The sequence below is a fragment of the Psammomys obesus genome, unplaced genomic scaffold (genome assembly GCF_907164565.1).
Source record: "Psammomys obesus unplaced genomic scaffold, mPsaObe1.curated_primary_1811, whole genome shotgun sequence".
Taxonomy (NCBI): Eukaryota; Metazoa; Chordata; class Mammalia; order Rodentia; family Muridae; genus Psammomys; species Psammomys obesus.
The window spans coordinates 757,146-770,470 of NW_026594462.1; the positions used below are offsets into that span (position 1 = coordinate 757,146).

A 13,325-nucleotide genomic window follows, 5' to 3' on the forward strand; every position below is an offset into this window, starting at 1 on the left:
ATGAAAACTGATATGGACACAGCAAAAAATGAAAAGTGTAGAACAATTTCATTCAGGTTAAAACAGACTAATATTTTAAGGTAGCTACTGTTCATATGAAATGAACAACAGAGCTGAAAGATCACTTACCATGAGCAAATGAGTTTGAATCCAGTATCTTAACAGCTTATTCCATATCGCTGAATGGATTAATATAGTCCACTCACAGTAAGTGAATAGGCTCTAGAGAAAAAAAATTATGTAATCTTGCCAATAGACACAGAACAGCTTAGAAATGTTAACATTCCTTCAGTAAAAATGAATGTCCAGAAAAACTAGAAACAGAATAATAATGGTTTATGAATTGGTCCTTCCATTTCCATTCATTTTTGTTTAAAGTATGTGAGATTATTTCTGTTTGGAGTGTGAACATTTTAGATAATTTTGCTTTCGTGTTTAATTAGTTTATTCTTATAAGGCCTTATGTGTATCTTTTTTCTAATAATTATACTTTAATATTTATGTTTATCAAATAATTACATACTAATTTTCTTCTTTAAATGTTAACAAATCCATGATACATTATCAATTTTATGTTTTCATGGTATTTTTATTTTTAATGTAATTTTGATTATCATACAACATAATGTTTTTAGGAAAATATGTACTCTCTATATCTTATTGTACCTCACTCTTACTAACTCTCACAATTTTTTTGCCTCTTCTGTCTCCTTCTTGTCCTTGTAGAAGACAATGTATATTTGTATATGATGTAATGTAAACTCACATATGATGGAAATCACAATATGATCTATTTCTACAGTCCATAGATCCATATTTGATTTTTTTTCTCATTATGAACATCTTTGGGGATTTTCCCAGCATCACATTCCATTGTCAACATTTTGCCATATGTGCATATATTATTAATATGCATATATTAATATATATGCATATATTAATATGTTTATATATATATATTTCACATAAAGGGAAAGACCAGACATTTGTCTTTTTTAGTCTGACATTTCACTAAGCAAGGTAGTATCAAGTGAAATCATTTCTAACACATGGCATAATTTATTATTCTTTGTGGTTAAAGTTCATTTGTGTGTATGTGTTTGTGTATGTGTGTGTGAGTGTGTGTGTAAAATTGCTTTTTATTTGTTGCTTTTGTTTTTTTTTTCATTTATCCATTTGTTTTTTTCCACTGTTATATGCTATACTGTAGACATGTTTCTGAGGTTTTCACTTTCAGATTCTGAATAATGTTATGATTTTTATAATACTTCTATTAGTTTATATTTCCTCTAGCAATGGATAAGCATTCACTTTATTTTATTTGTCAAGATTTATTTTCTTAAATTTTTTTCTTTCTTTTTTTTATTATTACTATTATTAATTACACTTTATTCATTTTGTATCCCCCCATAAGCCCCTCCTTCCTCCCCTCCCAATCCCACCCTCCCTCCCCTTTCTTCATGCATGCTCCTCCCCACGTCCACTGATAGGGGAGGTCCTCCTCTCCTTCCTTCTGATCTTAATCTATCAGATCACATCAGGAATGACTGCATTGTCTTCTTCTGTGGCCTGGTAAGGCTGCTCCCCCCTCAGGGGGAGGTGATCAAAGAGCAGGCCAATCAGTTTATGTCAGAAGCAGTCCCTCTTCCCATTACTATGTAACCCACTTGTAAACTGAACTGCCATGGGCTACATCTGTACAGGGGTTCTAGGTTATCTCCATGAATAGTCCTTGGTTGGAGTATGAGTCTTTGGGAAGTTCCCTGTGTTCAAATTTTCTTTAAATTTATCTTTTCTGATTTGTGTAAGGTGATGTTTGAACACATTTTAATTTGTATTTAATTTGTGTCTACGTGATATTCCTACCACAGCCTCCTCTCTCTTCATTCCTCCCAGTCCCACTTTCAGCTCCCTTCTCCCCCAGTATCCACTGTCCTGCTGCTGTTTCCCTTCAGAAGAGAAGAGAACTCGAAGCATATCAACTGCACACTGCATAACAAGGCACAATAAGACTAGGCACAAACCCTCGTGTTAATCTGGATGAGGCAACCCAGTAGGAGAAACAGTGCCCCAGGACCAAGCAAAAGAGTCTGAGACACCCCCACTCCCACTGTTAAAAGACCCACAAACACCACAAACAACACAACCACAACATACATGTCGAGGATCTAATGCACACCAAAGCAGGCTCCATGACTTTTGCCTCAGTCTCTGTGATCATCTATGAACCCTGTTTAGTTGATTCTGTGGGCTTTGATCTCCTGTTGTCTACAACCCATCTGGCTCTTAAAATACTTCTTCTCTTTCTTCTGCAGCGTTCATTGAGCTCCACCTAATGTTTGGCTGTGGGTCTTCACATCAACAGAGATTCATTCTCAAAAGAGATGAGACCAGTATGGACCAAGATCATAGACCTGATCGGAGTTGTATTGCAAGAGTAAAACAAAGGAAGAGAGAGGCGGTACCTAGAGGTCTGAGGGAGAGAATTTTTCCCAAGATAGCTGTCAGCATGGGTATCTAAATGACACATGGGGAAATCAAAAGTCTGAACCACACCTCAAGCAGCTGCCAGAGTAGCCCATCCCTGGAGTCAGAGCCTCAGAACAGACTCATGTGGCTCAGGATGGGGATCCTCACCAGAGGTGACAGTAGTGGAAGTAGTAAATATGGTGGAGAGGAAGGATATTGAGGCCAGGTGTGGCACTGAGTGGCCTAGACAAGAGCAAGCAGGCCACCTCTCTCCAGTCTGACTGGGCCCTTTCCCTTGTACTGTGCAGCATTACTAGCAGTAGCAATACAGCTTTCTGCTCTTGAAGCCACTCCTCATCAAACACTACCCTTAAATAATCACAAGACTTCACAGCCGGCAAATGACCTCAGATATTTCTTCAGACAAATGACGTTCTAGGGAAACAGCTGATAGACCCTCAGGTCTGTTTTAGAGGCAGAATTTCTCACAGCATCTTCAACAACTTAGTTTTACCCTGGCTTCTGTAGGATTGCTCCTCCCTACTTCTGACTATTCCACCTCTATCTAGCCTATCACTAACTACTCACTAAATCCTGCAATCCAAAGCTACCTGCAGGCCCCTCAACAAAGTTTTTTTCTTACTATCCCTGTCCCACCCCTGCTCCCCAGAGAGTATCTTAACTCCTCCCAGAAACACCCATTTCTCTTCCCCCTCTCTCTAGCTGTGACCTATAGCCCTCAGCACTGTCAACAGCTGCCTCTCAACAGCTGCCTCTCAACAGCCTACTTTATAGCCCATGATGTCTTCCCAGCAGCAGATGAGTCACTACTATCACATGCTTGGGGTCTGGCCACCTCAGAACCAGATGTTCGTCAGCAACCAGTGGAGACATATACAAGGCCTGAGATTCAGTACTCTCGACTGCCCTCTTACCAAGTCCTAATGGAGAGCAACCCACAAAAACATCGACAAGCCTTTTAAGTAGCCATGCTGGTCTTTTATAGTCAGCCTGTGGAAGGAGCCCTCCAAGCAAGGGCTGTGCCCATGTTCAGAGTGATCCCGCCAGTTCAACGGAATTATATGAGCCCTTCTCTAGGGTTTCTACAACTCCCTGCCTGGCTCTGAATGGCATCAGATACTACAGTTCCCTTCACCCTGAAGCTCATCATAGATAGCACAGCAGTACACAGGAATGGCACCTTCTGGACCAGGAGTATTGATCATATAATTGATTGTGGTTATAGACCACAGTAACACACACACACACACACACACACACACACACACACACTTCATCCATGGTATAGTGGAGTTACTGAAAACACTACATAGTGGACAAGCAGGGCGATAAACCCTGAGACTAGCATAATCCTGACAGTGACTCCAGGCCCACCCAAAAGGGTGCACCATCCATGTCATATCTCAGTCTCCAATACCCTCTTCTGTCACTATCCTGCCTGCACTGGACTGTCTCCTGCCTTTTCTCATCTAGTTCCCTGAGCCTGGGGATCCTGCCAGGGCCTATTCCCTCTGAGGAGCAGTCATTTCAGCACAATCTCTTCATCGTCCCTCCCTTGCTCTATAGCCAGGAACTTTCCACAGTGTGCCAGGGACATAGAGGATTGGAACAAGGAAACAGGAGCAAGAGACACTCATATCTGCCCTCACTGATATGGGGACAGCAGGTGTTCTGCAGGAAGAGTACTGGAGGTGAAAGATCTTCCTGAAGGTGTCAACTGTACAGAGGCAGACAAATTCTTCACCAAGTTGGCCATGTGTGGCACCAAGGTTTATGGGTTTGTGTTACACTAACTACACACTATTTTATTGTACAGAAAGATATTTGCTGAGTATATTCCCTGTAACTTTTATTTAATCTATTATTTGATCGGAAAGTTACTTAAGGGTCACTTAAGTTTTGTTATTAACATAAAAAATTTGCAAAGACTTGACAGAGAATGGATTTACCTTATTCAAAGAATTTCACAAAGACAAACTTTGTAACCAAGTAACTTGTCACTGCCAAACAATGGAAATTTGGTTCTGGGACAGTACATACTGAGTTTGAATCAGCTCACTTTTGAGATTTCCCTAAAATTACTCCTTTTCTGTTACAGTCTAGTACAAAGTCGATGATATTCAGGAAAACTGAGTCCATGTTCAGTTGTTTATAAAATCAATTATTTTATCCCCTCTTCTCTTATTAGCATTTTCTTTTTTGTCACATTTTCTTTTTATTGATGAAATGCCATTAATAAACCCCACCTTTTAGACTCCAATCCACTATAATCTTTTTGTCTTCATTCATTTAGTTTTTCTGCCATAATTATGAACAATTTCTTGTTTCCCCATCTAATATGTGAATTCTACTATACTCTTCACCCTAGAAGCACTGAAAGGGTGGAGTGTTCCCTCCTCTTTGAAGTGTTTCTTCTTATGGTTGGCATCTTTAATCTCATGTGTACTGTATTTTTTCCAATAATAGAAACAAAACAAGTTCTCCAGGAGTAACGTTATTCAAAATGCTTCTTTGCCTGACTATATGGCCCTCTACAAAATTGACCCCATGACCCAAAATTGCTCTCATTAACATTTTCATGTGGTATTGTGTTGAAAGTTCTTTTGCATTTTCACCTGCCACACCCCATATTGAACCATGGCCTGCTTATGCCTCTAAGGGTCCTATACGCTTTAAATCCTTCTTCATTGGAACATCCTTACTAAATTTCTTTTCAAGTCTTAGCATGGTATGTCAATTCATTTGTGGAAAGCACCTCTTAAAATATGACCAAAAATCTCGAACAAAAATGAGACATTTTAAACCTCTGTTTTGGACCTGTATTATTTTCATGATGAATGATTTTCTACATTATATCAATTTCAAGAGCTGGACTCTTTCTGTTTTAATGCTACTATTGTCATTACTACAGAGAGACAATTTCTTCAAATGGAAACTTATGTTGAAACCTGTTAGTATTAAGTACACTCACTCATTCTCATTGAAGATTGAGTGTTTTTTTTTCTTGATCTATAGAATACCTGTAGGCACAACACATCTGAATTTTTATTTCAATTATATGCTACTTTGAGACCTTTTACTGTCACACTTGAGAGAGTTCCCAGAAGTCTAAAATTCCTTCTTGTTATAAACTTATATATCACTGAACATTTCACAAAATTGAATCATTATTTATGCACACCTTCCCCCAGAAATTTCATTGCCTTTGTTGGAAAGAGGCATAAATGAATGGAAAACAAATAGTGTAAGATGCTTTCATGTCTCTTTTTATTTCACAAAGGGGAACAATTACACTCAGGCATACCTTGAAAAGGATAAAATTATAAGAACCTTCAAAAGGATGGTTCGTCAAGGATCTTCTTAAAATTTCACAGTGCTGCAGATCTCACCACCAATAAGCTCACATCTCAGGTACTTGAGATAAAGATCAACTGTATATGCATCAAGACGCAAACAGTAGAACAATTTATAAAGAGCAAAAAAGTGAAGTTCTTCATCAGCTGCATGCAAAGACTCCAGATCATTCCAGACAGGATAATCCTTATTTTCCTCTCTTCCTGGATGAACCTAATGATCAAAAGGGGAGTCAGATACTTAATATTACTCCTAGTTGTATTTACTTTCCTTTTCCCCTCTAAATATTAAATTGTCTTTAGGGAAATGTTGGCAATGTAAAATGTTGGTCAGAAGCATGGATAATCATAAATCTAACACAGAATACTACAAATCTATCATCTAAAAACTAGAATTGAGATCCATGTATATATTTTCTTACAATAAATTGGTCTCAGTTGAAATATGATATTTCATGACTTTATAGAATGCTAGGAAATTATCACCTGAGTGTTGATTTGTGTTTAGCCAACAAACAATGAAAGAGCTGATGGCATTTTTCTTAGTTAGGAGGCAGGCTGGCCAGGGGTGAATTTGATATGAGATAATGAAATAATCAGGAGCATGTCACTTTGCTCAGGAAAGCTACTCTCCCAATGACTGTGAAGAACACCTTCTTTTAATGTCGACATACCGGTAAGGCTATATGCAAGATGAAATGCCTGAGATTGTGTTCGTGGGAAGGAAGGCGTTTTAAACTTTATCATTCACTGCAGAAGTCACATCACTCATGAAGGAGTTAAGTAGGAGGCAAGAAGGCATCTCACCTTGCTGAGTATCATCATGATACTCTTCAGAAGCTCCTTGTTTATGCTCTCAATGCCTTTGGCTTTTGATAAAATTGCATCAGGGGCACCTTTCATACCACGGAGTTTGGTCACTAGGTGATGGAGAGGATTATCCCAGGCATGCACAATGCTGAGGATTATATTCAGGAATTCTTCAAGCTATTCACCATAAAAGAGCAACCATAGTAAGATAAATGAAATAAACAAGATGGGTTACATGTGGTTTTGAAATAGAAAGAATGAACTAACACAGCCAGTCTTGTAGACAAACTGCATATTCATTGATAAATTGCAACCATTCATTTACATTCTGCCAGAATGAAAAAAAAACTTACATAAATAACTATTCTCTGTAATGAGCCATTGTATTGATGACAGTTTGTTGTCCCTAAGAAATTCTACTACCTGTTCTCCAGGCAAGATCTTACATATTTGGCTGTTCTGCTTGTCCACGGTCAACCGAGGCTTTCCTTGTGCCTCAGTATGTTCCCATAGGACATGATTTAGGAAAAAGAGATGCCTCCAGTATCATATATAAATCATTTAATTCAGGTTCACCACTCTAATTAACTAGATTGATCACAATTATACTAGTTTATGATATTTAGGCTATTTGGCTATTTTAGGGTAATAATAGAAAGAAGTATTGAAAACAACCTGGTATTGATCAATATGAGTTCCTGAGTCAATATGGCTGCTTGTCTCTAGCCGAACAACCTTTTTGTTGGCAAGCACAAGGGAAGAACAATGGTACAACCTTGGCTTCAGTGAGTGTATAGATGAAAATTGCAGTAGGATTTTGACGTTCAAGTGTGTGCTCTCTTCAGGAAACATAGCATAAAATTAATTGCTTTCAAGTGCCTCTTGAAAGTTAGTATTTGCTACCTAGCCTAGTGGTCATAAAAATGAAGAGAAGAAGGCAATGGGCATATGAATGGAAAGATGTAAAGAATAGGAAGGATAGAGGCAAGCAAATGCTGATGGCATATAGGTTGCTGGGAACATGGTAACATGACTAAGAATGAGGGCTTGAGTTGGATAAATAGAAGATTCTCATTCCTACTAGTCATGGAAAAAGAAGAAATTGTATTAGTCATTTTATATCCTCAGGGTTTTTTTTCCCAGCTAGCTTTTTTGAGGCCTATTTGCAGCAACATATTTTTGAAAAGTACTCTATGAACTGCCTAGACATGGAGTAGTGTCCTAAAAACATCTGCAAACATTCTCTGTTCCTTTAACCCTTATTTCTTCACTTGCTCTTCTTATTTTCAAAATGATGTCAAATTAATTCATCAGAAAATAAGTTATGGCAGGAACTCAGAAGAGAGAAATCATAATAATTACAAATGCAGTTGCTATGATATGTAGACCTCATCACAACTGAGGGCATAGAAACTTTGCATAGCATATATAGGACTAATTTGTACAGATAACTTCATTAAAGCTCAGTAGAAAGTACAAACATCATTAAGTAGTAAATACATAAAAATCAGAACCAGGAGAATTGTGAGACTCAAAAATAATCAGTGTACTGATCAGAAATGAGAAATGTCATCGAGGAGACATTAATAACACATAGTGAAGACAGTTGTGTTTGCGTATCTTAGGAATACACATAAATGTGTTTTTATCCAGGGATATCCAATTCAGCTAATAAGTAATAAATGCTTATCATGTAATAATAGATAAAATCCCAGTGACAAGATATTTTTGTGTAGCCTTTGATAGTTTATGCTCCTCCTACAATATTACACAGCATTTGCTTTAACTTATAATTTATCAACTACCTTACAAGAGTTTTTCCATTTATTGCTTGCTCACACCCCATTTCCCTGCAACTATAATTTTAGTGTTTATAAGAACCTACAACATGGCAAAGACAATGTGTTGCTTCAGTTATTTAGATGAAAAATCTGGCCTGAAGACTCACTGAGATCTCTCGGGCTTCCTTCACAGTTTCTGGAGTGTTGAGGGAAAATGTGTGGCAGCTGTTGAGAGTCTTGATCATGTGCTTATTGTCCTTGAGGAAACCCAATACCTACAAATGTTAAAATAGAGACGGAGTTAGTGCAGCTTTAGGAACTGAGTAACTGAATCCATGACAAGCATATGAATTAATTCAACAGATCTGTGATTTTTACAAATGAGCAAAAAAAAAAAAAATCTAATATGGAGAAATTTAAAGTGTTATTATCTAGTATATATAAAGAACTCAAGAAGTTAAAGAGCAACAAATCAAGTAACCCAATTAAAAAATGGGGTACAGAGCTAAACAGAGAATTCTCAAAGAGAAATATCGAATTGCAGGGGTCTCTTCTGAGACTGATACTTTAACCAAGGGCCATTCATGGATACAACCTAGAACCCCTGCTCAGGTGTAACCCATGGCAACTCAGTATCTAAGTGGGCACCCTCGTAAGAGGAACAGTGACTGTCTCTGACATGAACTTAGTGGCTGGCTCTTTGACACACACACCCAAAAGGAGGGTCTTGCTCTGTGGTCTTGCCACGCCACAGAGGAGGACAGTGCAGCCAGTCCTGATGAGACCTGATAAACTAGGGTCAGATGGAAAGAGAGGAGTACCTCCCCTATCACTGGACTTGGAGAGGGAAATGGGAAGAGATGAGGGAGGGAGGGCGGGATTGGGAGGGAATGAGGGAGAGGGCTACAGCTGGGATACAAAGTGAATAAACAGTGATTAATATAAAAGAATAAAAATTTAATTAAAAAAGAACAAAAATTTTTAAAATTTCAGGAATAAACAGATACTATAAACACTTACTTATTGCCAATATAGACATTCTTGGAATGCCCATTTTGTACTGAATTTTTACCTGTTTTCTCCTGTCATTAACTTGCGCTGAGCACATAATATATAATCAGCAGTAGGAGAGACTCTAGATTCACTTCTAAACCATCCCTCCAATTGAAAAAAACTCTGGCCTCTAAAGTGTATAAGCAATGCTCCCTTGCATTTGAGAGTTCCTAAGAGGCCATTAACTTAGTGCCCTCTCCTTGGTTGCAATGGGGTCCTGTTTAGGTTTGTGCTTGTGTGCACACACATTACAATGCAGGAGGTCAACATTTGTGGATAACACCAGCATGCTCAGTGAGGAGTGAGTGATGCAGGGCCTGGAGTCCTAACAAGGATGATTGGGAAATTAGAGTTCTGCCCCATTATTAATTCTAACATTAAAATTTGCATGGCTTTGTAATATAAACACATAAAACCATTGCTTGAACTTTTCTCCTCAAATCAGAGATTTCCCAAAGTTTCCTCATTCTCATCCTCCTTTTAGTGAGTAGGGTTTTCTCTTACCTGTGGAGGCATAGTCTTGAAATTTGTTTTGGGGTCTTTGTCAAACCTTAGCATGAAGGGTTGTTTGTGTTGTTTGTGCGTGTGTGTATTTGATTGCTTGCTTGTTTGTTTTGTTTTGTTTTAAGGAAGATAAATATCAGTGAGGTACTTACAAATTTTTGGAACATTTTGGAGGAGAAGCCATCTGAAAACTGAAACAGAGAGGTTAAAAGGAAAGTTGTGAGTGAGCACAGAATGCGCACATGGATCCTGCAAATGCAGAGAGGTATTCTTTGATTCCATCATCTCCTGACTACCACTGCCTGGCTTCAAAAAGATAACATACAGCCACGGGAAAAAGATAACCTGTGTCCCTTCTAAACCCACCCTCTTACTGAATAAGCATGCATTGGAAATCCTTCATCCAATGACTCCTGGCATTTAGGAGTTTCTGAGAGGCTAATAGCTTTTTGTTGTTTTTATTTTTCTCTAATTGTCATCATAAGAGATTATATTTGTTCTATGTGTTCCATGCAGTTCACTGAACTATACTTCTCCTCTATTGGCTGTCTTCAGTGAATAATTGAGGATGCCAATGGAGATTGGCTTCCTGCAAACAAGGTAGAGAAATCAAATCTCTTTATGAGACATGAGACTCTTGGGTTTTATGGCACTAACGTAAATTTAAGAATAATGTGTTTTAAGAAAAACAGCATGTAACTAGAGGCAAAATTTGTAAGTGGCTGGATTATTTGAAAATATTTTTAATTTCACAAAAATTCCCCATTCTTCTTGTTCTAATTTTCAGAAGCTTCTGCTTTCCTGTATCTATGAAACTTGTAGTATTAGAGATATGGTTAAGGTGATTTCTAGCAATGACTGGAATACACTAGAATTATTAGATGGGGGGGGGGGTTTGTGAAGAAGCCAGAAGCAAATGAGGTACTTACAAATAACTTGCGCATTTCCATAGTGATATCATAGGTGGTTTGTGACAGTGTGAGGGCATGATCAATCAGGTCCTTGAGTGACACCACACTTTGCTCAGCCTCATAGTCTTGTGTGGAAGTGGAAGTCACCGTCTCGCAGTGGTGGAGGTTTGATACCAACAGCAGCAGGAGCATCCCTGCTATATGGAAATACAAGCTACTCTGCATCTATCCATCTCAGGTTATCAACTGTAACTCTTTCTTGGCTATCGAGAAAAATGTTATCTCTTCCAGTGCCTGCCACTGTGTAGTCTATCACTGTACAGTTCTGTGGTGTTGAGCAGACATGTTCTAGCGAAAAAAAAATTTTAATTAAGTAATTACATTTGCATGGGTATATAGTTTCTGGACTTGATGACATTCCCCTTTTTTGCATTGTTATCAGAAAATATTCCAAAGTTTTCAAACATTTGGACCTTAAACTACTGTGTGGGTGTTTTTAAGTCATTCTCTGGAGACAGGTTAGTTAATTGGGAATTTATGCTGAAGTTAAGTAATCACCGTCTCCTGGACAGTCTTGTTAACTGAATAGATAATATTTACGTTATTACAAGGAAAACACATTGCTATTTCAACTTCATGCCCGATAAAAAAATAATAAATGCATGACCCCTGTCTCTCAATGCTGAAAATTAAGAGAATCCTGTAATGCAAAGGATTATGTAGGCTCACTTTTCTCACTTACAGTAATAAACCCACTCATTTGTCATTCTAGCAAAGCTCCGGATTGTTCTCTCTGTGAATGTGAGCTTTACAATAACCCTGTAGGTAGACTTCCAGGGTATTATCATTAACTATGTTGAGAAGAGAGGAAGCTTACAGGGTTGACTGGTTTTCCTTGGGTCCTATTCTTAGCTGGTTCAGGAAGAAAAATGTCAACACTCCAGACTTTGCACCCCACAATGGCATGTCTTAAACATCTTGGGCTTTCATATAGATTAGGGTGACAGAGGCCACACCCATAATCTTGAATATCGGTGTCAACAGGCATTATTATTTGTAAAATCCAAATTTTACCTTTGAGCACATGATCACATGCCCTTAAAGACTAGATTTTTTTCCTGCTTTTTATGCCCTATCAAATTCTCTCATTTCTAAATAGTAATTGGTGTTGGTTTTTCATCATGGATTTTATTTCACAGATGGATAGAAACATAACTGTAGCATATCAGTAATTTACAACTCAGCAGGATGAACCAGCATTTTTTCATCATTAAAAATCTATTCACATTCAGTGATACAAATATGAAATTTTTGTCTGTTCCATTAAACTTTTAATGAGTGCAACTGGAAATGTACAACATAAAATTGGAACAAAATTTCCAAAACAATATAGATCCACATCTTCTAGCCTTGTCTACTATATTTCTAGAATTGAATATAAGATTAAGTTCACTCAATTCGTGTAACTCATAGCAGAGCCCCAGGAACCAGACATACTACTTCCTGCAATTTTGACTCTTAGAGGTGAGCTCTCCTGACTGTACATTGTTGAGCAGATGAATTGCTGCTCTCTACCATTAGACACAGGTACTATTCCCTTTTTCTATGTAGGTCAACTAAGATAATGCAAAATGTCCCTAGACACTACAGTCAATCTCCAGGGTAAGAAGTCTTCCTTTTCAGAACAACTGATGTAAGAGTATACTGAACAGTTGCTTTCTAGAGCAATGATTAGAAAGTACTGCTAGCCTTGTCATCTCAGCTCATCCAGGTAGACTTTTGTGATTTACGCTTAAATAAAGGTCAAGTCACTTCATGTGTAAGAATAATAACACCAAAGAAGCAAATTTCCAAACAAGCTTTGCAAAATAGTGCATTGTTTAAGCCTGCTAAGAAGAAATCGAGAAAGAATTACTTACAGAGGGATGGCCGAGTCAAAGACAGCAGCATCTTTGAGGAGTCTATCCTCTGCTTGTCTGTTGATTCTGCAAACCTGCTTCACAGTAGTCCTGCTTTAAGTTAATTTCCCACCTCTACATATTGCAGTATCCCATGCCCAAGGCTGTAAATTGCCAGGAGGCAGGAAGAAGTACACACCTGCAGTCTCAGAAATGACTCCATATTTTTTTCCCTCATAGATGATGTCAAAAGCACCATAACAATGGTGACTAAAGTAGTTATATTTGCATTGTTCAGCTTACTTCAAGGCCAAGAATAAGTTCCAATTTAAATCATAAACAACCAGCGTCATCCCTGTCTCATGAAGATTGGTGGAAATGTCATGACCTAGAAAAATAGTCATGCCTCTCCTTTAGATGCTTATGCGTTTTGCATAAGATATTATTATTAGATATTTTCTGAATCTTGGAGAAGGTAACGCACTGATTTCACTGTTTCTGAGCATTGGAACCCTTGGGACACTG

At 38.0% G+C, this 13,325-nt stretch overlaps 1 protein-coding gene across 1 annotated transcript; it reads right to left on the reverse strand.

Moving 5' to 3' along the window:
* Positions 1–5,838: 5,838 nt before the first annotated feature.
* On the reverse strand, positions 5,839–12,852 carry LOC129685526 (prolactin-7C1-like). Its single transcript, XM_055619044.1, is given in 6 exon segments — positions 5,839–6,057; positions 6,651–6,830; positions 8,602–8,709; positions 10,144–10,182; positions 10,921–11,099; positions 12,822–12,852. Coding segments are annotated over 6 exon segments (756 nt in total).
* Positions 12,853–13,325: the final 473 nt, after the last annotated feature.